Consider the following 23,894-nt stretch of genomic DNA (forward strand, 5'->3'; position numbering starts at 1 on the left):
TGGACATGGCTGTACTTCTTGTTTGAATACTGTAGAGCCGAAGGTAAAGACTGAAATGGCATGCTCACACAACATCCAGCAACTCTTTGAACATGTGTGGAGACCTAATAAGTCTTGAGGCCTCTGAAAAAAAGTCAGGGGACTGTAGCACTTCTTGAAGTTCTGGATATGCGGCAATATCAAATCCATTTTTTCTAGATGATATACAAGAAATGCATCATAGTTCTCTTTGAAAAAACTAAATAAGAAATTTACATCATCCAAAATTTCTTGCTGCACTGTCTGAGGCAGGTGATTTTTCTCTCTGCATTTCAGAACAAAGGCACATAGGTTCTCCCTAAATTTCTTAAACAGCTCATTCATGTTTGGGGGGCAGGAAAAGCAACACTGTCATTAGGACATTCTTCCTCAACGTCCTCAAACAGAGGCAGAGGAACATCAGTAGTAGACTGTTGTAGTACCGTATGTCTATGCTTTCGGTAAACATGACATCTAAAGGAGTCATATTTTGAAAATGTTCTCTGACAGTCATTAAGACCACAAGTTATTGAAAAGTTTGCCTCATGTGCACGAATGAGACCAATGTGCTGGATTAATTTGACAATTGTGAATGTTCTCCGAGAGCATTTAGGGCAACAGAACAGGCGATGCATTTTGGCAAATCTTATTCTAAGAGGTTAATTACTCTGGTAACTGGAGTAAGTAGAGGCTTGTCACCATCCACAGTAAGTTTCAAAACATACCGCTGAAGAAAGATCAGGGTGTTTTTCAGATGAGATGGGTAATTCGAATTGAAGACGAGATAGGCACTAAATGCAGCAAGAGCCCCTTCCTCCACACAGCTGGCCCAACACAGATCTCTATTCCACCAACTCTTGACGACTGCAGTGACTCTTCTCGTAAGCACAGTTTTCCAGTCACTGGTTTCCTGTACTTGAACAGTTGGGTATGGTGAAGATGGTTCACTCTAAAAGACAAAAACACAAATCAGAATTTTATAAGCATAGGAGTTAGAGAGAAATAATCTGCATGCATGAGGAGTAAAATCATTATTATTCATTTACTGTGGGCAGTAAATATACTTCAAGAATTATATGCATTTATGAACAAAATTCAAGTGGAAACATATGCTCACCTCCCCAAGCACAATGAAGTGTACAAGCTTCTCTCTAAATAAGCCTGGCAACATGAGAAGTGCTGCTGTGAAATCAATTCCTAAAACAAAAACGTATAAGATATTACAACATCTCTGGCCCTTGAGAGTGCTAGTAGTTTGTAAGCTGTCAATGGAGGGAAAGAAAGCTGTTAAGACTTCTTTGTAACACAAATGAAGATACTTTTAAAGATGGATACAAATCTTACAGGTTTGAACTGACATGAAGGCGAGTAATCAATTACAGAATTTTATTTAAAAAAATAAAAGCATAAAGTCAATTACCAAGATGTTTTTCAATTAGAGATTCTTCTTTAGCTTCTTTGTGTGGCTTTGCCAAATGAGATTTCCCTTGAGCAAGCTGTAGCACACTGGATGCAATGTTTCCAAAATTTTCTTGGAAGTGCCGGCAGAGATTAACAGACATGTACAGGAAACCACTTTCTTGACAAAGCTGAAATTGATTAAAAAGACAAGCATAAGAAAACCAGGATTTTACACAGTGTCAGTGTCCTACATGTTCATGTATATGTAAGTGTTAATTTGCACATTACCCCTGATGGAGTCTTCAAGAATGGATATTTGTTGACAGCATCTTTAACAGTCATTCCACCTGTAATCTACTTTCGCCTCCAGGCAAAGGTCATCCTCATTCACTCTTCAACAATGTGAGTATTTGGCATGTGTGTCTTTCAATACTGATCATGTAGGACTTTCACATGTCCCTCTTGAGGTAGCATCCTCTCCAATAACATCCATGTCCTTGTGAACAGACAAAAACAATCAGGTAGAATATTTGTTCTAATTTCTAGGCAAGAATTTGTTTTGCATTTTATCACTTGTTATAATAAATTTGAGATTGACTTGTAACATTGTAAAACGATTATAAATATATATTCTCACCAAAGGCCTTGTCTTTTGTTTGCAAGTGATTTTTTCAGGTTGCACAGACATTTTTGAATGACCAAACTTCTGTTTGTCAAAAGTCTTTTCACTTCTTCATCAGCCAAAGGTGTCCGCTCAAATTTAAACTTGCGTTTTAAAATGTGCCACGTGTGCTATTAAAAATAATACATGGAACAATTACACAAAATAAACTTAATGAACAGAACCAAAAATAGAATAGCGTGAATAGCGTTAACGTTACTCCTCGTGAAATTAATGTTAACGTTAGCCCTTGATTTACCTCAACATGTGACATAAATTACTGCAACGTTAACAGTTACTCACCCTCAAAAAATGTTCTCTCCGCCTCAGAGACTTCGATTCCAAATCGCATTAGCTCGTTTATTAATTCAGCGGTAGACATTTTGCGTAACTCCATTCTGAAGGCTTTTTCCAAATTGGTCAGTAACGTCCAACAGACAGTCTGACTGAGGTAACGTACTTTCGGCGGGCTTAAATCAAGGCAACACCGAATTAGACAAAAGTAAACAAAACATGTAATCATAGGGAGAAAATAAGAATATATACGCAGCATTATACGCATACCTGAAAAATGTGTCCTCCGAAAATGCTCGACGCTGTAAATCCTGCGAAGTTCCGAGAGAACAGGACCGCACTCACACAGGCTTCAGAACGAGTGACTGGAGCTAACTTAAGCGGGAAATTTTCTTAAAGCGACAATGACCATAACGTCTGCATAAGCAGTGGTATATTTTGACTAAATACTTGAATATAATTAATTGTGCAACTCATTTTAAGCCTCATCCTAACCGGGCTTAGCTCTTCCACTAAAAATAAATAAATCAAATAAATAAATCCTGGGTTCCAAACCGGCATGACGTCAGTGGGCGGAGCTTCCAGTGCAGACGCAGTTTGGTCTGCACAACGTTCCTAACGGTGCACAATGTTCATAATATAACTGTTATTTTGCTACTAAATGTAGTTTTAAGAATTATTTAGGCGAGAATGTATGTGTTTAAAGTTAAAATCTGTGGTCGGTTAATAAGGATAGCGTCTGCTTAAAAATGTGCTTGGATGTTTTCGGAGATGTGCGCTCCAGGCAATCACCGAGTTCTCAGCGCTTATGTACCCCGCCCAATGCAGCCTCACATCGGCAAGTCTTTCTGAAATTCACCGCTAGTTCTAATGTATCTGTAGCGTTTAAACATGAGATATAATTTAATTCGATCTGGGCATATGTGTAACGGTACATTTTTGGTCTCATAAATCTATTGTTTGTTTGTTTCTGAGCAAATCGTTTTGACTGAGGATAAAGTTAAGTTTCATAAATTTATATTTTTTATTTAACTTTGGAGCGCAGACTTGTAACGTTACTTTTGACTAAATTATTAATCTTAGTTTTTGATGCAATGGTCAAAATGAAATTAACAATATTGTCAAAAAAAGTTTATAAATAAAAAAGAATACTATATTACAATAAACATTAAAAATAAAACAATTAGTTGAAAAGATGCATTAACATTTGGAAATAACCTTATTTTACTGGCAGGATACAAGTGATGGCCAAGTATATTAATATACTATAAAATCAATTTTAAGACATCTCAATATAGTGTTGTGATGTTATTGGCACACATTAAATAAATAAAAAAAGAGAAAAATAAGTGGAGGTAATTGGAGCTATACAGTATACTGTAGTTAAACTAAAAACACAAAAGGTACACAAATGTACCTTTCACATATTGTTGTACCTTTGTAAGTTGTCTTGGGTACATAAGTGTACCCTAAGGACCTACTGTGGACCTTTAAGGTACAATTAAATATTTTGTACTCCTAGGAACAAAATTGTACCTGCACAGTACCTTTTTTTCTGACAGTGCAGTAAGTAACAGAAAAATTCACCAACACCGGGGAAACACGGACTGTGATGTGACGTATAGAAAAAACATAGTATTACTACTAAAAGGGATTCTTTCACATTACTCGGTGACATTCTCTCTCCCATCTCCTAGTCTGGGTGAATTGTTTATTAGGGATGATAAATGTAACAACAAACCCAGCTAACACAGTACGTCCTGACAACGTCGTCTTCATTTGGTCGCAGTGACATTACTTTGTGACCACGTTCTGAGGACGTCTTGGCAACGTTCCATTTCTTTGAATTTTTGTTTACGTTCCAGAAACGTCCTAGCCTCGTCCTCAAATAACGTTGTGATTTAATCCCATGGAGAACGTTGTAGCGACGTGATGTACTGGTCTTCAGATAATCTTTACTTTAGCGGTTTATTGATATTCTTTCCTTACTTTATACCTTACAGATGTGAGAGTAAACCGATTTTCGATCGATTTGGTGCGTTTAACTGAACGGACCCTGATGTTTGTGAGTGTGACTAAAGAAGCTTTTGATTGTTGTTTCTACAACCTGCTAAACTTAGCTATGTGGTAAGAACATAATGTTCTTACCACATAATGTTTATTCATCTCTGTCAATAAATATCTGCTTTAAATCCTCTATATTGTGTTGAAGTCTTTGATTATTTATGTAATTTACTTCAGTATCTAAATAAAATATCTGATTGTGATGTACAGTACTGTGTTGAGTTTTATTTATCATTATACTGTGTTTTATACATATTTGAATAGAGAATTTCTCCAATTATGCATAAAATGTAATCTTTAACGCACAGATTAAATCAAAAATTAATTTAATCCTCCATGTGAGGGATGATAATTGTTTAAATTAAATGAAATAAAAAGATTTTAACAACGTGACTGTTTGGTCATTAGGACATGCTCATCACGTCCCAGAAACGTTTTTTTGGTATGTCGCTGCGACGAATATGGTACCTCCCAGGTATGTCTTCAACAGGTAATCACCATGTCCCAACAACGTCCAATGTTACGTCGTCACGACGAATATGGGAATCACAAAGTTACGTCGCTGGAACGTTATTATGGTACGTCGTGGCAACGAATATGGTCCGGTCCAGGTACGTCGTCACAACGTAACTGTGTTAGCTGGGAATATATTAGAAGTGTCTTCATTGATAAACTTCATCCAAATAGAATTAAACGATATTATGTTTTCAAAGAATTTAACCCCAAGGAGGTAAAGGAGATGAGAATGAATTATCTTACCTTTCCAAGTCTCCCCAAAGTGAAAGAACTTCACTTTAAAATAATAAATGATATATACCCATCTAAAGAATTTATCAAATCAAAATTTGATGTTGGAGAAAACTCTTGTCAATTCTGTGAAATTGATTTTGAAACCACTGAACACATTTTTATTTACTGTGATTACTCAAAGTTGTTTTGGACTCAATTGTGCAGTAAAATGTCATGTAATGACATGTGTAAATCCCATTGAATACAAACAAACCAAACTTAATTTGTTTAAGAAATATTGTTCACAACATTACTTGGTTAACAACCTTCTTGAAGTTGCTAAACACTAACAACCTTCTTGAAGTTGCTAAACACTAAGCTCGACTGTCTTAAGTCTTCTTTGTCGCATCTTCCTCTTTATGATGCGCCAAATGTTTTCTATGGGTGCAAGATCTGGACTGCAGGCTGGCCATTTCAGTACCCGGATCCTTCTTCTACGTAAGCTGCCCATGCCACACGCACTCATGCAACCCCATACCATCAGAGATGCAGGCTTCTGAACTGAGCGCTGATAACAACTTGGGTTGTCCTTGTCCTCTTTAGTCCGGATGACATGGCGTCCCAGTTTTCCAAAAAGAACTTCAAATTTTGATTCGTCTGACCACAGAACAGTTTTCCACTTTGCCACAGTCCATTTTAAATGAGCCTTGGCCCAGAGAAAACGCCTGCGCTTCTGGATCATGTTTAGATATGGCTTCTTTTTTGACCTATAGAGTTTTAGCCGGCAACGGCGAATGGCACGGTGGATTGTGTTCACCGACAATGTTTTCTGGAAGTATTCCTGAGCCCATGTTGTGATTTCCATTACAGTAGCATTCCTGTATGTGATGCAGTGCCGTCTAAGGGCCCGAAGATCACAGGCATCCAGTATGGTTTTCCGGCCTTGACCCTTACGCACAGAGATTGTTCCAGATTCTCTGAATCTTTGGATGATATTATGCACTGTAGATGATGATAACTTCAAACTCTTTGCAATTTTTCTCTGAGAAACTCCTTTCTGATATTGCTCCACTATTTTTCGCCGCAGCATTGGGGGAATTGGTGATCCTCTGCCCATCTTGACTTCTGAGAGACACTGCCACTCTGAGAGGCTCTTTTTATACCCAATCATGTTGCCAATTGACCTAATAAGTTGCAAATTGGTCCTCCAGCTGTTCCTTATATGTACATTTAACTTTTCCAGCCTCTTATTGCTACCTGTCCCAACTTTTTTTGGAATGTGTAGCTCTCATGAAATCCAAAATGAGCCAATATTTGGCATGACATTTCAAAATGTCTCACTTTCAACATTTGATATGTTATCTATATTCTATTGTGAATAAAATATAAGTTTATGAGATTCGTAAATTATTGCATTCCTTTTTTATTCACAATTTGTACAGTGTCCCAACTTTTTTGGAATTGGGTTTGTATGTAAACGTGTTTATATGCTATTAATAAAAATATATAAAAATATAAAATATATAAATATTAAGAAACGGCCATAGATTTATTTTAACTTTTGAATAGCCATTAGCTAGGGCTAAATGTCAAGTTACACTTTGACCCCTGACACTGATAGTGCAGAGATTACATGCTTCACCTTTAAAATTGCTGGTCAAGAAATTTAAATGATTGTGTAATATTGTCGAAGAACACTAGGGGGCAGTAGAAAACAAAATAAAAATTCTCGAGTTCATCCTGCATGTTTTCAATGGAGCTCTTTCAGCAGTCAGTATTAAAATGCTTGAGGCCTGCATATAAGAGAATACAACAGCTAGTTTTGAATATACATGCATTTATTAAGCCCATTACTATTAGTATTTATAAGGAAATATTATTAACTTTTACTAATAAATTAATAAACCCACATTAATAAATTGTTATTTTTTTACTTTTTTTATAGCAGTTGTGGCCAAGATAGCTGATATTCTGTAGTAACAGTGGATACTACTGTATTACGCTACTAACTATAGTTAGAGAGATGATGAGTTTAGTTTTATACTGAAGACAAAGAGAAAAAGCAGAGGAGGACGGGTTATACAGAGTGATGCTGTTGTGGACATCAATAATCTTCATTAGAGCATGCAGCAAACAGATTGACAACAGAGCGAGAGAGGGACAGAAGGGAGGAGTAGTAGTAACACACTGAGCTCACTTTACCGCAGTATTCTGACTAAGGGACCAGGGCAGCCGCTGCACCAATAGGCTCAGTTACTTAGCCAGAGCCAGAGACAGAGACAGCGACCAGACCCTCCCTCCCTCTCCATCGCTCACCCACTCGCTGCTTCTCCTCCTCTCTCACAGTCTCCCGCGTCTCACTCACACATACACGCTCAGTGAGTCTGTCTCTCTGTCCTGCTGTCACACTCAGCGTTTCAGGAACAGAAGTTGACTCTTCCGCACTGATCTCTGCATGACTGTCACAAAGGTAAGGGTGTGCTGGAGTGTGTTTTTGGTGTGTGAAGCGGGGAGGGGCTGCAGGGTTTGAGCTTCACTGCAGTGGGGTGTTCTGCTGAATCTGTGACTGTGTGCTGCAGTGCTGGACAGGTGGAGCTACATGAGGAGTGTGTGTCTATGCAGGTGTACAGAATTTTATATCTGCATGATCATCTGGCCAGTACAGACTTGTGGATGTGTGTGTGTTTGGCTGCCTGTCTCCATATGTGAGTGACTGTCCCGCAGTAGGGCTTGGCTGGGTGAGGCATGTTTACATGTTTAGCAGTCTGATTACTGAGTGAAGCTCTTAATCCAGTGCTGTCCTGTATAAAGCCTGAGCTGAGGAGAGACTGCTGAGCAGAGGTGTGTGCATTTTTGCTCTGATAGTATTGCACAAACTATGCATGAAAGAAAGATAAAAGCAGAGCAGGTGAGAGAAGGCAACAGAAAGTACACAAAGGCATAAGGTTAATTCCGTAAACTGGGCTACTTTTTGACGTTGAGATGACAGTAAATACCTTAACATGCTCATTTTCACCCTTACAGTATAGCAGGTGTCATTCTGCCTCTGGTGTGTTTAAAGGAATAGTTCACCCAAAAATGAAAATTCTGTCATCATTCACTCGCCCTCATGTCATTCCAAACCTATAATTCTGCTGAACACAAAAGAAGATATTTTGAAAAATGTTGGATATTTTGAAAAATGTTGCCCCAACAGTGGAGGTCCATTGACTTCCACTGTATGGCAGGGTTTTTCCTGCATAGAGAAATTGGAGGCGGCCGCCTCCGTCAAATGTCGTGCCGCCTCAGACTCTCGCCAAAATTATGTCGGTTGTCTTCACAAGAAATGCTGCGTGCATTTAACAGACTGTCATTTGTAACTGCAGTTGCGACATTACGCCACAGTGGAGGCGCTGTTTCGTTATCAGCACACTGAGCCGCTGAAAAGAGTTGCAGAACAAGAGCCAGCCTGTGTTTCACGGCTGTTTGTTTTGCATCCAAGTACCTTTCATTTCTTGAAATTTATTACATTAACATGACGTACATCATTGTAATGTCTTTAGCTGTGCAGTTGGATCGTTCAATCAGCGTATACTGTACACAGCGAGTTCGCCAGTATGAACGCACATTGCGTTCATAACGACTCGCGCACGAATGACTCATTTGAACCGATTCATTTAACCATTGAACTTTTCAGTCACTAGCGAATATAAGAGATCCTTGAATCATTTAAAGTGAACCACAGAGAATGCAAGATGTGAATGAGCTTTGATCATTTGGAAAGACTGGTTAATTCAGTTGGCTATTGTGGGCTGAAAAGTTAGTTGAAGATAAAAAAAAGCTTTATTTGATTAAAAAACATTTCTGTTTGGTTGAATAAAAGTAATGTTTTATATAATAATTGTCATTTTCTTCTAATTTTATTAGAACTTTTAATATGTCAAAGTCACTTTGGTTAAGCCACTTAAAGTTACGTTAGGCCTATGTGTGTAAGATCAGGATGTCACCACCTCCGAATCATTTTGAGCCAGGAAAAACCCTGGTATGGACACAAAACCACCAAGAGTTTTCTCAAAATATCTTCTTTTTGTCACATAGAAGAAAGACTCATGTATTGAACGGCATGAATAAATGATGAAAGAATTTTTATTTTTGGGTGTACTAATCCCTTCAGGTTTGACTTGCATGTCAGATTTTTAAAATTATAGTTTACAGGCAGACTACAGTTTAACAAACATACTCACCAACCCATCTTTCTCAGTCTCTCTTACTTTCACACACACACATACAGTACACAAACAAACAAATGTGCACACGTACACCCAGCTGTATGTCCCTGTTGACCTCTGGGACAGATGTGGTCACGCCCAGACTGTCATGACTGGGACAGGATGCATCTCCCACTGCAGCACTATAAAGCAGCTGCCTGCACCTCACGTCCTGTCACACAATAGCACATCACAATCTCCAATAAATCACACTGGACCTTAAAAATATTCTATTGAAATGAAACACACATCATCTCTCAAATGGCTCCAGCAATGTCAGTATACCACAGGACTTACTCAACACTGGCACTAGTGGTCTACAGATTCATTGACATGCATTACCATTACAGTGTGTTTGAAAATAGTTTGTTTTTATAAAAATCAACGCCACAATACAACATTAATGGTAGCTTATTCAAATAAGTGCCTCAACAATAATATACTTCCAAAAAACCTCCCTCATTATCACAAACTATAAAAGCGCTCATCTGATATCTTTAAAACTTTACTTTGTATTAAAAACACATAGGCCATCACTTTACCGAGAAAAATCTCTCAAGATTCAGGATTCTCTCTCTCTTTTACTGTACATGTGCAGAAAAAAGAATCAGCAAGTTACACAATGATCCATTTCATATGAGATGGGATAATAGGGGGAGGGGTTGGGATCATTCGGTCTCATGGGGTGGAAGGTCACACATGTGCCCTCGTGCTTTTGTTTAAAGCTTAGCGTATATTTAGCCCTGGAACAGAATTCACTGGAACTGAAATGCCAGCAGCCATCAGATTGACCAATATATGTTTGGCTCAGTTTCCTCCCTAATACCAATACCAATGCACAGAGCCAGACAGATGTCAATGTGTTTATAAAGTTTGGAGAGATTCACTGTTGTCTTGAACCCACTCAGAGGAGAGAACAGGATAAAAGTGAGAATGTGCTGCTCTCTCGGCCAGTAGTAACCAGAAAATCACATTAAAAGCACCATGCTGGTAGATCAGTGTATGCTGCAAGTTTATTCTTGGGTATTGTGAGAATGGTTTTCATTTACTGTTTGTAGTTGTGTGCATATGTACAGTAATGGATGAGAGGCAAGAAGGCTGATAGATTAAAACAAAGAAGATAAAAATGCACAGAAACACAAGAGAACATTGTAGGAGGGCTGTTATTTCAAATTCACAGGTGTAAGACACATTATCAAAACTATACTCCATATGCAGATCTCACCTCATGCATGAGTGTGTGGGAGTTTTTCCTGGCAGAGATGTGACATTAGGTGAACATTATGTGAATTTACATGTTTTAAATTCGAGTGTATGTTTTTTGCATGTCCAGCGTGTCACACATATACAAACTATTCAACAATCCAAATCATATATTCATATTTATGTGCATTAGTGGAGTACAGTGACATTTCAATCAGTGGTCAAAAAGTCTACCAAAACCTTTCTAAACAACTTTCAAAACAAAATCTGATCACACTAACATGACTTCTAGAGACCATTCTAATTATCCATTTAAAACTATATTCACCTATACCACAGATTATAATTTGTGCATACTGTACATTATAGTTTTTTCAGTCTCTATTACAGTATAGTATAATATAGTATAACACAGTACAGCAGTACAGTACAGTATTGTGCAGTGCAGTGTAGCCTATCCAGATACTTAAGTGTTCCAGTCCAGTTTCAGCATCACTGATTATAATGGGTTCTATAGATTTTTCAGTGTCTATATAGTATAGTACAGTACAGTACAGTACAGTATACTGCCCTACAAAGGCAACGTGCAGTAACTACACATTTGGACAAAATTCAGTTAAGGTTTTAATGGGCTTTGTAACATCTGTTCTGTCTTTTGACCAGTCCCCTTGTTAAATTTTGTCCTGTTTCAGAGAAACAAGAGTGTCAAAATTGCAGTAACTAGCTGTGAAAACTTTAAAAAGGCATTTTTCTCAGTTTCAGTATTTGTGTAGTTACTGCACTTTGCCTTTTTTTGGGCAGCATACTTGAGTGTATTAATCCTGTTCAATTTCAGCATACATGTAGTATGAATAGAAAACACCAGACCTGTTTAATGAAATCCTAACAAAAGTGTGGCAGGGTATGTCCATATACAGTAGACCCACAAATTATACTAAAAATGTTTAGCTTGCATAATAATAGTGCATGACATATTTTCAAATTGCATTATAGCATCTATTACAGATAATCAAATATGTAACAGTAAAAGCAGACCAAAAGCCTAAGAATATAAAGAACACTTGTTTTGGAAAGACGCGTTGGAAAGACGAGTGACCTTTCCAAAGTGATTACCTATTACGGGAAGTCGTGAACGCGCCACATGTTTGGGTACATGTCATGTATTTGTGTTTAAAAAGTATAAAAAGTCTAATTTGTCTTAGAAAATGACTAATCGTTTCGCTGGAAAATACACCCTAATTCATTGGCTGGTGTCGCGTTAAGCCATTTAAAGCTGCGAAGAAACTCATATTTGGACCTTAAATCAGGTTTCCCCCCATTAAATCCATTATATGGAGGAAGATCCGGAAATGTTTTCCTCAAAAACCTTGGAATATGTAAATAAGTATTTAGTAAGTAAATAAGCATAAAATTTTAATTCTAAAGTGAACTATTTCATTAATCTCCACTGAATTTGCTGGCTGGTGTGCACACGCTGAGAAGTGTCACATTAGATCCAAGTCCTAACAGCTAACTTAGCAACCCAAACCTCCTGCTGTCTAATGTGCTTATAGAAAAAACAACCAATAATGAACAAATAAGTAAAAGGTCTTACATTTTTTTATAAACAAGGGGGGGAATTTTTTGGTGCATATATAAAAAAAGCCTTTGTCCATAACTTTTAACGTCTCGCTAAAAAGTCTCCAGTGTTACCAGTATTTTGGATGCTGGTTCCCGATCAGGCATTTAGCTCAGCCAACATGACTGTTTGGGTCAACCAGCTTCATTTGTTAAATTTTGCTGGTCCACCAGCTAGGCCTGCACTAGACCAGCAATACCCAGCATACAACAGCCTGAACCAGCATAGAAATTAATGTTGGCATAAGACGTTTCTTCAGCAGAGCTGTGCCTTGTGTCCACAGGGACGCAGAGTTTCAGTGGGACTTTTCGTAAAAGGAAAGGAGATCATGTCATATATAAATATCCTGCTCAGAGAGTTTAGTTGTGCAGAAATAATGAACATGATGTACAGCCATTGTAAAGAGGATGAGCTTCCTGTTTAGGGGTCCTGGGTAAAGTGGGATATAGTACTGTAGATAAACAGCAGCTGTGGGGCATCAGTATAAAGTAAGTGTTTTTAATACTTTATAGCACAAAAATCAAGAAAGTATGATGCCTTGTGATGTCTGCCTCCATTCCACGCCAGTAATTAGACAATGAGTCTTTGTCAATTAGACATAGGGAACATTTGTGAATAATCAAAACTGTGCCAAGATGCAGATATTACACACTGATGCTTTAAAATACAAATTAAAACTTTGGGAATTCCTAAAATTTTCTTTAGAGTGACTGTCTGTGCAATAACAGAATGTTAAGTTCCATTGGAATAAGTGTTGTATATGGTATGCAGCTACTAAATGATAGTGTTTTAGTAGAACTGTGTTCCTGTAAGAGGAATCCTTGTGCGTGTAAGAGGTTCACACTGGTGCACAGAACCACAGAAGGAAACACTACAGCCCACACAAATGAAACAGTGTGGGAGAGAGAACTACACCGTGAGAGCTGATAAAGATGGGTCATATGCTTCCGCTCTCGGGATTTCAACAAACTACTCATACTTGTACAGTCCCATGAAAATGAAGCTCATTATCTGAAATGCAGTACAGCACCACATTACATTCATTGATCCCAATGACTCTTTGAAATGGGCTTGCCAAAATAAGTGGATATGAACAGCAATGCACTGTATAAAACTGCTGTAATCTACATTCTCACTTATGTTACATAACATAACATATACAGCCACAGAAAAAATTAAAAGAACACTCCAAATTTTCATTTAATCAGCATTTCTAGATGTATTGTGGCCATTCCAGTCTAGTGTCTGTTGAATTTCAACAAAATAAAACCTCAGGAAGGACATAAAGTCATCCAACGGCATCCAACAAGACAAAACACATGAAAACTGTGATAAGAATCGAGGTTATCACATAAAAAATTATATTTAATCTTTTCTTAAATACATGTACAAATATTACTGTTGTATTGCTAAAAATGATTATGAACTTGTTGTCTTTGCAGTATTTGAGGTCTGAAAAAATACAGAGTATCTTTTCTGTTATTTTTATTTTCTGAAAATAAATAAGTAATAAATGGACACGATAATTTTATGAAATTTTTATGAAAATGTTGAAATTTGGGAGAAATATTGTTAGTAGTTCACAGAATGAAACAAAAATGATCAACGAACACATACCTATAAATAGTAAATTCAGAAAAACTGAAAATAACTTTGAAATAATCTCTTAATTTTTTCCATGGCTGTATATAACTCTCCTACTTCGCCCCACTGACTGACACTGAAGTCACCAGACTTCTCTCCAGCTACCCCATCACCCGTCCCCTCGACCCAATCCCTTCCCATCTCCTTCAGGCCATATCCAGCACACTCACACACATCATCAACACCTCCCTGCTAACCAGCACTTTTCCATCCACATTCAAACAGGCCCAGGTCACACCCCCACTTAAGAAACCCACATTGGACCCTTCTACTACCGACAGTTACAGACCTGTATCTCTCCTCCCATTTATTGCGAAATCTCTTGAAAGGGCAGTTTTCAACCAGGTGTCTTCCTTCCTATCCCAGAATAAACTACTGGACGACAAGCAGTCCAGCTTCAAAACAAACCACTCCACTGAGACTGCACTGCTATCGGTCACAAAAGCACTGCGACTAGTCAAGGCGGAATCTAAATCCTCTGTCCTGATTCTAGACTTATCTGCAGCATTAGACACTGTCAATCACCAGATACTGCTAGCAACCCTATTATCACTAGGAATCTCAGGCACCCCTCTATGCTGGTTCAAATCCTACCTCTCCGGCAGATCCTTCAGGGTGTCATGGAGGGGCTGGCTGTCCACTGCTCACCACATGATCACTGGGCTCCCTCAGGGATCGGTGCTTGGACCACTCCTATTCTACATCTACATGACATCCTTGGGACCCATCATACAGGCACAAGGCTTCTCCTATCACCGTTATGCTGACGACACCCAGATTTACATCTCATTTCACCCAGATGATACCACTGTAACAGCTTGCATTACCACCTGCCTAGAAGACATCTCAGCTTGGATGAAAGAGCATCACCTCCAGCTGAACCCTGCCAAGACAGAACTACTTGTATTTCCGGCACACCCCACGCAGTACAACATGATCTCACAATCCAACTTGGCAATACCACAATCACTCCTTCCAAAACAGCCGGGAACCTTGGAGTCATGTTTGATGACCAGCTGTCCTTCAATGATCCCATTGCAAAGACAATGCGGTCATGCCGATTTGCCTTATTTAACATTAGGAAGGTTAGACCCTATCTCACTGAGCATGCGGCACAACTCATTGTCCAGGCCCTGGTAATCTCAAGGTTGGACTATACTGCAATGCTCTCCTTGCTGGTCTTCCTGCAAAGGCTATCAAACCACTCCAGCTGGTTCAGAACGCAGCAGCACGCCTCATCTTCCAAAAGCCCAAAAGGGCTCATGTGACACCCCTTTTCATCTCTCTCCACTGGGTACCGGTTGAAGCCCGTATCAGATTCAAGTCACTAATGCTTGCCTACAGGACTATCACTGGATCTGCACAGACATACTTTCACACCCTCCTACACTCCTACACCTCATCAAAAACCCTGCGTTAAGCAAACGAGCAGCATCTTGTATTGCCTTCTCAATAGGGCAGTAAATCTCTTTCACGCTCATTCTCCTTCACAACTCCTTCCTGGTGGAACATTCTTCCCAACTCAGTCAGGTCAACCACATCTCTCACAACATTAAAAAAACTACTTAAAACCCATCTCTTCTGTGAATACTTGACAGACAAATGAAAAAAAAAAAAACTAACCCTCTCTCTTAATCTCAGCAGGTATTGTTCTGGCTTTTGTGGAAACTAGTAACTTGGTATTAGCACTAGGGCTGTCATGATTATTAAATAATCGTCTCATAATCGATGGTTTCAGATCATCGCAATTATTGCACATCTCTATAGAAGACACTAGGGGGGGGCTGTAGTGCATCTGCATATTGCATATTTTATTGTATATATTGTAACTAAAGCATGGTAATACTTGTAAAATGTACCACCACAACACAATCACTTTAAAAAAAAACTAAAGCATATACCATAAAAATAGCCTGCAGTACAATTTAATATTATTTCAGTGTGAAAACCAGTCTACCAAAATCTCATTAACATAGAAGTAAACTTTTATTGTAGTCTTGCAAGTGAGAAAAAAACAGACTAGAAGCTTTTCTATGACTGATAGCATTTTAAAGGTGGCTTCAATTCACTCCTGATCAATTTACAAGTATTTGGCAGTTGTATTATTGACAGGTAAAAGCCTAAACCTAAAGTATGATGAACCAATCTTTTCTTATATATTTCCAAGAAAAAGAACATAGTCTTTATATTCAGACAGTACGTTCACACAATATGGTCGTTTCAAAGCTAAATAAAAAATGTATGAGAATTAAAAGTCAAAGCTCTAAAACAGACAATTAATAGTCATAATCGCAATGATTTATTAGACAATTAATCGTCAGCCAAATTTCATAATAGTGACAGCACTAATTAGCACCTATTGTATTATTGCTCCTGTATAACATATCACTATATTGCTCACTGAACTCTCTGTAAGTCGCTTTGGAAAAAAGCATCTGATGACTAAATGTAAATGTATATAGATGATATGTTGCACATAGTAGATATAATTTTGTGTGTTAGGTTATTTAAGTTAAACTTTTCGGTATGAAAAAATGTTTTAATTCTTTTAATTCCAATTCCTTATTTTCATCTATATAGATATGTTGCACATAGTAGATATAATTTTGTGTTTGGTTATTTAAGTTTAACTTTTCAGTTTTCAAACTTTTGTTTTAATTCAAATTCCTTAATTTCATCTTCTTCTGTCGCAATGTGTACATCAAACATAAAAACCTAATCACTCAAGTTTCCTGTTATTCATGGAAGGTACCTAATCTCACCAGCTTCTAAATGACAAAAATTAGACTGCATATTAACCTACCCTGTTTGTCTGGCAATAATGATGTCCAAAATATAAACTAAACAAAACATTAGCTTGACTCAAATGCCTACCTTGAACAATTTACTAGCTGTCAATGTGGACGCCCCTTGACGTGTAAGAGATTTAATTATTTATTATCATAAGTGGAAGAATGCACAATGGAAACAAACATTATAAATACTCTTTTTTTACACTTTGGGCTGAGGTAAACAGTACCTAAATGTTCTTTGAGGTTATTGCTGTTGTAAAAGGAGAAGAGAGCAGCTTGCTTTGTGAGCAGAGAGAAGCGAGGTCAGCTGAGAACTGCAAAGGTTCACATTCCTTCTCAGCATTCTCTGGCCCTAAGCAGTGTTTTTTGAAGTGATATGCCAAAAACTCAAGCCTTTTATTTTCTTAGAAAACGCATCAGTGAGAAAGTGCAAAGGCGTGCAAAAAACATGTATGCGTGTGTTTAAGAGCATCTGTTAGAGACTGCACTTTTACAGCGGCATGGATTAGCTTTTACAGCGAGTGATCAATATTCACACCACCACAAACCAGGACATTCTACCACATACAATCAACTGGGAAATACAGCAGATTCATTAACTCGATACGCTTCCTATAGCAATAAGCCCAACATAAACCAACTTAGATGTGGATCAATAGACAATCAAAATGTTAAATATAGTCTGTATAGAAAACATGACAACTCCATTACTTGTATGTATGCATGTATCAGGTAGAAAGCTGCTGTTGTGGAAAGAGACAAGGCCATCTGAACTAAAAATACAGCAGAAACACAGAAGACTTCCTTAAGGCTGTTTTCAGAGCACCTGGCAGAGGGACAGATGATAATGTGCAAGGGTAAGAGACAGAGAAACACCAGAGTGGATGTCTGGAAAAACACTGGAATCTCAGAGAAAAATGGAAAGAGTGCTAAAACAATGCAATTAACAAACACTCAAGCCTGCATCAATAGATACAATAGTGTCACGGCCGTGGTGAAAGAACCCAGTTGCAGGCAGCGGGGATGAAGGGGTTAACAGAAAGCTTTATTTAACAGAAAATAAACACAAAACAAAAACCCACGATGGGGTAAATCAAGAAANCTGGAAAAACACTGGAATCTCAGAGAAAAATGGAAAGAGTGCTAAAACAATGCAATTAACAAACACTCAAGCCTGCATCAATAGATACAATAGTGCTTATGTGCTGAAAGTGTGTTCTTAAAGGGATACTTCACCCAAAAATGAAAATTCTGTCATCATTCCTCACCTTCGAGTTGTTCCAAATCTGTATACATTTCTTTGTTCTGATGAACACAGAGAAAGATATTTGGAAGAATGCTTGTAACTAGACAGATTTTCCCCCCCATTGACTATAATCGTAGGAAAAAATACTTTTTTTTCTGTTGAACACAAAAGAAGACATTTTGAAGAATGTAGGACAGCAAACAGTTCTGGGGCACTTTTGACTATCATTGTATTTTTTTCCTACTGTGGTAGTCAATGGGGGGCAAAATGTGTCTGGTTATAAGCATTCAATTTCTTCTAAAAAAAATTATTTTTCTTCAAAAGAAATTTATACAGATTTGGAACAACTCGAAGGTTGAGTAAACAGGGTCTTTCCTGCATATAAAAATTGGAGGCGGCCGCCTCCGTCAAATTTCGTCCTGCCTCCGACTCTGACTCTCATCAAAATTATGTCGGGTGTCTGTCGTCACAAAAACACTGCATTCACTCAATGGACTGTCATTTGTAACTGCAGTTGCTGCATTGCGCTACGATGGAGGCGCTGTTTCATTATAAGCGCAGTGAAGCGCTGGAGAGTTGCTGTTTATTTTCCTCAGCTATATTAGCAACTCTATTAGCTGTATTTCACGGCTGTTCAGGTGAATATTGTTTGTTTGGCATTCATGCAAAAGGTACTTAAGGTACGGTAAAGCTACGGTAGGCCTACACGTGAAGGTGTGCACAAGATCAGGATGGCACCACCTCCACCTCATTTTGAGCCGGGAAAAATCCTGGTAAATGATGACAGAATTTTCATTTTTGGGTGAAGTATCACTTTAAGCACCATTCCATCTGCCAATGGTTTCAGATCACTGTACTGTTTGCACTAGTAAGCAATCCTGTCACTGAATAACTTACATAACCATAGCGTTTGATAAGTGAAATGTATTACCGGGAAAAAATAAGATGTCATTATATTTTGACAAGGAATTTCTCAAAGCTAAACATTTTGGATAGTCTGAATAAAAAAATGTAGCAATGCATAATACATTAAATCATGAACAAGATTATCAATGCATACGGTAAATCATATTCATTCAGAATCTGTGACAATTTTATTTCCCATGCATCATTTTAACTATCCTCAGCTTTTAGATAAAGGACACATGCAAACACACATGCATTTGTCAATGAGGAAGATTGATTTTAACTGCTGATGACGTCCATGACACAAGCAAGCAAAACAAGCAAATTGTAATGAATGGATATAAAAAAATGCAAATCAGGTTGTTGTCATAAACATTTGACTATGTAGATATTTTTCCCTTTGCCTTGCCTTGTGGCAAACTACCTGGTTTCTCTAAGGACATTTTAAAGTAGATCAGCTTTTGATTTCACAAACATTTGAACACCCAGGGAGATAAATAACCTCAGTTAATATATTGCAAAACATGTATTTGAGATCAAAACACAAAATGTAGGAATTACTTAAGACTATACATATTGTGACATTAAACATGTCTTTCATCCTTTCTTCTCCTTTTTCCAACACAGTTTTTCCATTAAACATTATTTACTATTTTTTGTCCTTGAACGCAGTCTGTACTAACAGAATGACACATCCTTAAACATCCTCTCATACAATGGCCTGAGAACGTTTCAGAGCGCACCTTGCAGAAGCCAGTTTTAGGCTAAAGTGCTGTGCTAGCAATCACACTGAAACACAATCCTACCAGCACTGACAAAGTCAGATGAGATTAGCAAAGCAGGAAGACAACAGGCTAATACGACACTGTCATGTCAGTGTGGAAGGTCACAGTGCTCATCAGTAGATGGCTCACATTATTACGCCACTGCAATCGAGCTGCTGTTGTCATAGCACCATCTGAAACAACAGTGCTCTGCAAGGTTAAATGAGTGTCTTTGTCTAAATCACCTTCATTGAGAAGGAGTGGCTATGCAGATCCGTATACAAAAGTAATGGTAGAATAGAAAGTCATTGAAACCTGAGCATAATATTAACACTATGATCCTTTAGAGATGATATAATCAATGCATATGCTCAAAATGCAAATATTAAGATGCCACCAATATTTATTAACATGCCACTGTGAACAAGACATTTGACAGTCTTCTTGTACTGATAGATAATGTACCAAAATTGCTTAGATTTGGAATATTATAAAAAAATGGATATTGCCCTCTATACAGTAATGCTTAGTTTATAGTGGCACAATAGAGAGGAGATTTGGGTGTGGTGTGTCTGGGCAGATGGCACGTCTGAGCTATGATGCCCTCCCTCTCTGTATCATACAGGAGCAGACTGTTAAATTACACAGGGAGCCAGAGACTTCAGGAGAGAAAGTCTGTCCACTCAGCAAACCACTGCCAAATCTGAAGCCCTAATCCAATTTGTAAAAGACTTTCTCTATGATGAGGAACACTGAACAGACTTTATCTCTGTGCAGCTTTCATAGGATTAGAAAGAACAGTATAGCATGTCAAGTATTTTGAACTGTGACTTCCACGTTTAAGAGTTTCTCAGCAAGTGCACTTAAATGTAATGATGTGCACACACTGGAATCTTAAAAATAAGACTGTTGGGCTGTATAAAGAACAATTTATACATTCACAGAAGTGAAAAGTTCTTTGAAGTCTTTGGGCAACCAAAAACGTTCTTATATGGCATCACTTTAGAGAACTCTTGATAGCACCTTTACTTTAGGAGTTTAATGATTAAATTCATGTGAAATTTAGTGTTAAAATATCATATCACTAACTGTCGTGTCACTAACACTTGCTGTCATGCATGATTATTATATGTACAGTCACACTAAGAAATATATGAATATTTGTCTTGAGACTGCTGGGTTTGTTTTAGCTATTATTAATCAAAAACAGCCAACTGCTATTAAAACTTCTCAGGCAGTCAATAAATTATTACTGACAGGTGAATTGGACATCTACTGAATCAGAAATGACAAGCTGTTAATCTTTATGCATGTTTGTGGGACTTTTGGCACTCCAAAACTAAGAAATATGTAGGTTAGGATGGAAATAATTTTGCAAAGTGCATCTACATCTGTGCTGGAGTGCTCTAAATAATGAAAAGTATTCTGCCAGCAGAGAGTAGCTTTTTCAGTAGACCAAGTCTTGCATGCCAAGCACAGACAGAATAGATTTTAACCCCATTTGACTCATCTTTCATAAGGCCAAGAATCAAGAACATTGAAAATTTTTTCATCACTATGTTTTAATATCTTTTTATCCATCCATCCATTTCATTTTATTTGCTTTTAGAACTTTAAGTTGAGGAAATCCATTATCCTTAAAATGATAGTTCACCCAAAAATGAAAATTCTGACATCATTTATTCACCCCCCAGGTTGTTCCAAACCCGTATAAATTTCTTTGTTCTGCAAACACAGTTTTAGAACAACCTGAGGGTGAGAAAAAGATGACAGAATTTCCATTTTTGGATGAACTATCCTTTTAACAGGTAGTTACATTTTAAAGCAGTCCCACAGCCAGACCTTTGACTGTGGCAGAAGTTTGAGTAAAAGGTGCTTAAACTGACCAAGACCCTTAGGAAAAGTCTGACGGACATGTAAAGCACTCAGTGACAGTACTTGTTTTGCCTGCTGTTGTCTGTCTTGGAGGTATTTTATACTGAAATAATAGACCTGGTTAATTTTTTTTACGGTATGGCACTTTCCACAAACATTTATACATAAAATGCATTGCATTAGTGCTGGCGAAGCTTGAAAAAAATCTTTACAGTACGGTTTGCATTATGCATTAGTGAACAGACTGGGGCAGTCTGTCGGGTGTGCCGTCTGAAGCAGAGATAATTTGAGGCAGCAATTAAACTTAACTTTTTTATTTAGTAGATTTAATTTGTTAATTTGTTATTGTAAAATACCACAATGGTCTTGGTTTATTTTGTTTGGGTTTGTGTGATGTGCCAGTGTCTGCCCATGCTTGTTTGTTCCTTGCAGGCAAACTGCCACTACTGAGCATTTTCTTGAGTACCTGCCAGACGGCAGTCATTGTAACTGGGGCTTGTGTTTTTGTTGCATGTGGTTTAGAGTTGGCATCGGCACATCTCACGCTGCGTCACAAAGCTCACACCTGGTCACGCATAACAGTCGCTCTATATTCTCCATGCATTCCATACCAAACGTTTACAAAAAGCGTTTACAAAAATCAAAATGTCTAATTTTTTAATTCATTTAGAAGCTTTTGCTTTTCATGTTGCACCCTCATTTGATTGACACATAAGCAAAGAGTCACTCAATAACTCAATATCTAGTGCTGTCAGTCTCAGTGGTGACCATAATGATCACCCCCCATCTAGTTCTTTATCATTCAGCCCCCTTCTGTCTCTTAATGAGTGCCATCCTTCGTCCATCCTCTCTGCACCCCCAAGCCAAACCCCCCCACTCCGTGATCGCCATCTCTCCATCTGTTCATATCTGCTTATCACACTTAGACCATTAACAACACAGAGAGGTTAGAGGCAGGAAAACAACACATGGCTCAGCTCCTGGGAATGTCAGTCTCTAGGGGACACTCTTGCTGTCAATGCAGTAACACAAGGACAAGAAAAGACATTTTAAAAGGGGAATGTTTGCAAATATTGTGCCAAGATACACTGCTGAATCAATTGCTTATATTTCAGTGTTACAATAAATGTGTTTCTGTCAGGACCACTATCGTCAAATATTTAAACAATATAGCAATATTTAAGGTTGGCGGAATGAAACTGTTCTGGGCAAACTCTCCGCCTGTCCATGCAGCCTTGCATGGACAGAGAAGGAGCGCAGCAATACATTTCCTCCCACCTGGGGAACTAGAACAGTTCATGATGTGTAACAGGATTAAATTAAAATGATCCAACAGATGCAGGCAGATATGGAGGAGATGGGATGGAGGTGGGTTTTTAGTGCGGCCCTATTAAGCAGACTAGTATGTGTTGATTATTGTATGACAGTATGACTATTGGTTAGCGTTGATTAGCTGCACCTGATGTGATGCAAGCTAGAGTCACGTGACCTGCCAGGACTGACGCTACGCTTGATTTCTTATGGTTATCACAAGCATAACTTCAAAAAGTCATGTTTGTACATTTGTTTATTTTTTAAATGCATAAATTAAAGAGTTTGACTAACATATTGATTTTGGGTGTGCATTTCACACAGACTTATCAAAGAGACACACTCACAAGCAAGATATAAAGAATGAAGAAAGGTTACGGAGTGAAGGCAGAGAAGGAGGGGGTATTTACTTTATTCCTTGATAAGGAGGCTCTTTTACATGCATAACTGAACCGAGCAGGGCTGTCCTTGACTCGGTTTCTTTCAGCACTGCATCTGATAGGTTCCTCCTCTATTATTTTCTGCTTCCTATCTACTAGTGTGATAAAGGATTTAATTCTCAAGGATATCCTGTCCTCAAAGGAACAGTTCACCCATAAATTCGCTCACCCTCAAGTTGTTCCAAATCTGTATTCAATTTTGTTCTGATGAACACAGAGAAAGATATTTGGAAGAATGCTTGTAAGCCAACAGTTCTTGGCCACCATTGACTACCGTAGTAGGAAAATTGCTTTATAAATGTCATTGTTCTGATGAACACAAAAGAAGATATTTTGAAGAATGTGCTGAAAGCAGTGCTGAAAGAAACAGCCTTCTTCCACCTTAGAAATGTTGCCAAATTACAAAATAGTTTGTGTTGCTGACGCAGAGAAGCTTATTCATGCATTTGTGACCTCAAGACTTGACTACTGTAATGCACTGCTTAGTGGTTGTCCTGCAGCATCAATAAACAAACTACAGTTAGTTCAGAATGCAGCTGCCAGAGTTCTAACCAGGTCCAGAAAATACGATCACATAACCCCAATGTTATCAACCCTTCACTGGTTACCCATTAAGTATCGTATTGACTTTAAAGTTCTTTTAATTACTTATAAAGCCTTAAACGGTTTAGCCCCTACCTA

At 38.0% G+C, this 23,894-nt stretch overlaps 2 protein-coding genes across 2 annotated transcripts in view; one reads left to right on the forward strand and one right to left on the reverse strand.

Moving 5' to 3' along the window:
• Positions 1 to 560: 560 nt before the first annotated feature.
• Positions 561 to 1,898, reverse strand: LOC130557844 (uncharacterized). The gene is made up of 4 exons (XM_057339936.1): positions 1,708 to 1,898; positions 1,439 to 1,607; positions 1,136 to 1,215; positions 561 to 967 (listed from the first exon to the last, which is right to left on the reverse strand). Exons 1-4 carry the CDS (start codon positions 1,759 to 1,761, stop codon positions 665 to 667), a joined length of 606 nt encoding a protein of 201 aa, XP_057195919.1. The 5' UTR covers positions 1,762 to 1,898; the 3' UTR covers positions 561 to 664.
• A 5,433-nt stretch (positions 1,899 to 7,331) lies between these two features.
• coro2ba (coronin, actin binding protein, 2Ba) overlaps positions 7,332 to 23,894 on the forward strand; it is a 40,399-nt gene continuing 23,836 nt past the window's right edge. The window contains exon 1 of the mRNA XM_057339868.1: positions 7,332 to 7,637. Coding sequence (XP_057195851.1) covers positions 7,623 to 7,637 — 15 coding nt within the window. The 5' untranslated portion in view covers positions 7,332 to 7,622. The remainder of the gene's footprint in view (positions 7,638 to 23,894) is intronic.

Source organism: Triplophysa rosa, linkage group LG1 (assembly GCF_024868665.1).
Source record: "Triplophysa rosa linkage group LG1, Trosa_1v2, whole genome shotgun sequence".
Classification (NCBI taxonomy): Eukaryota; Metazoa; Chordata; class Actinopteri; order Cypriniformes; family Nemacheilidae; genus Triplophysa; species Triplophysa rosa.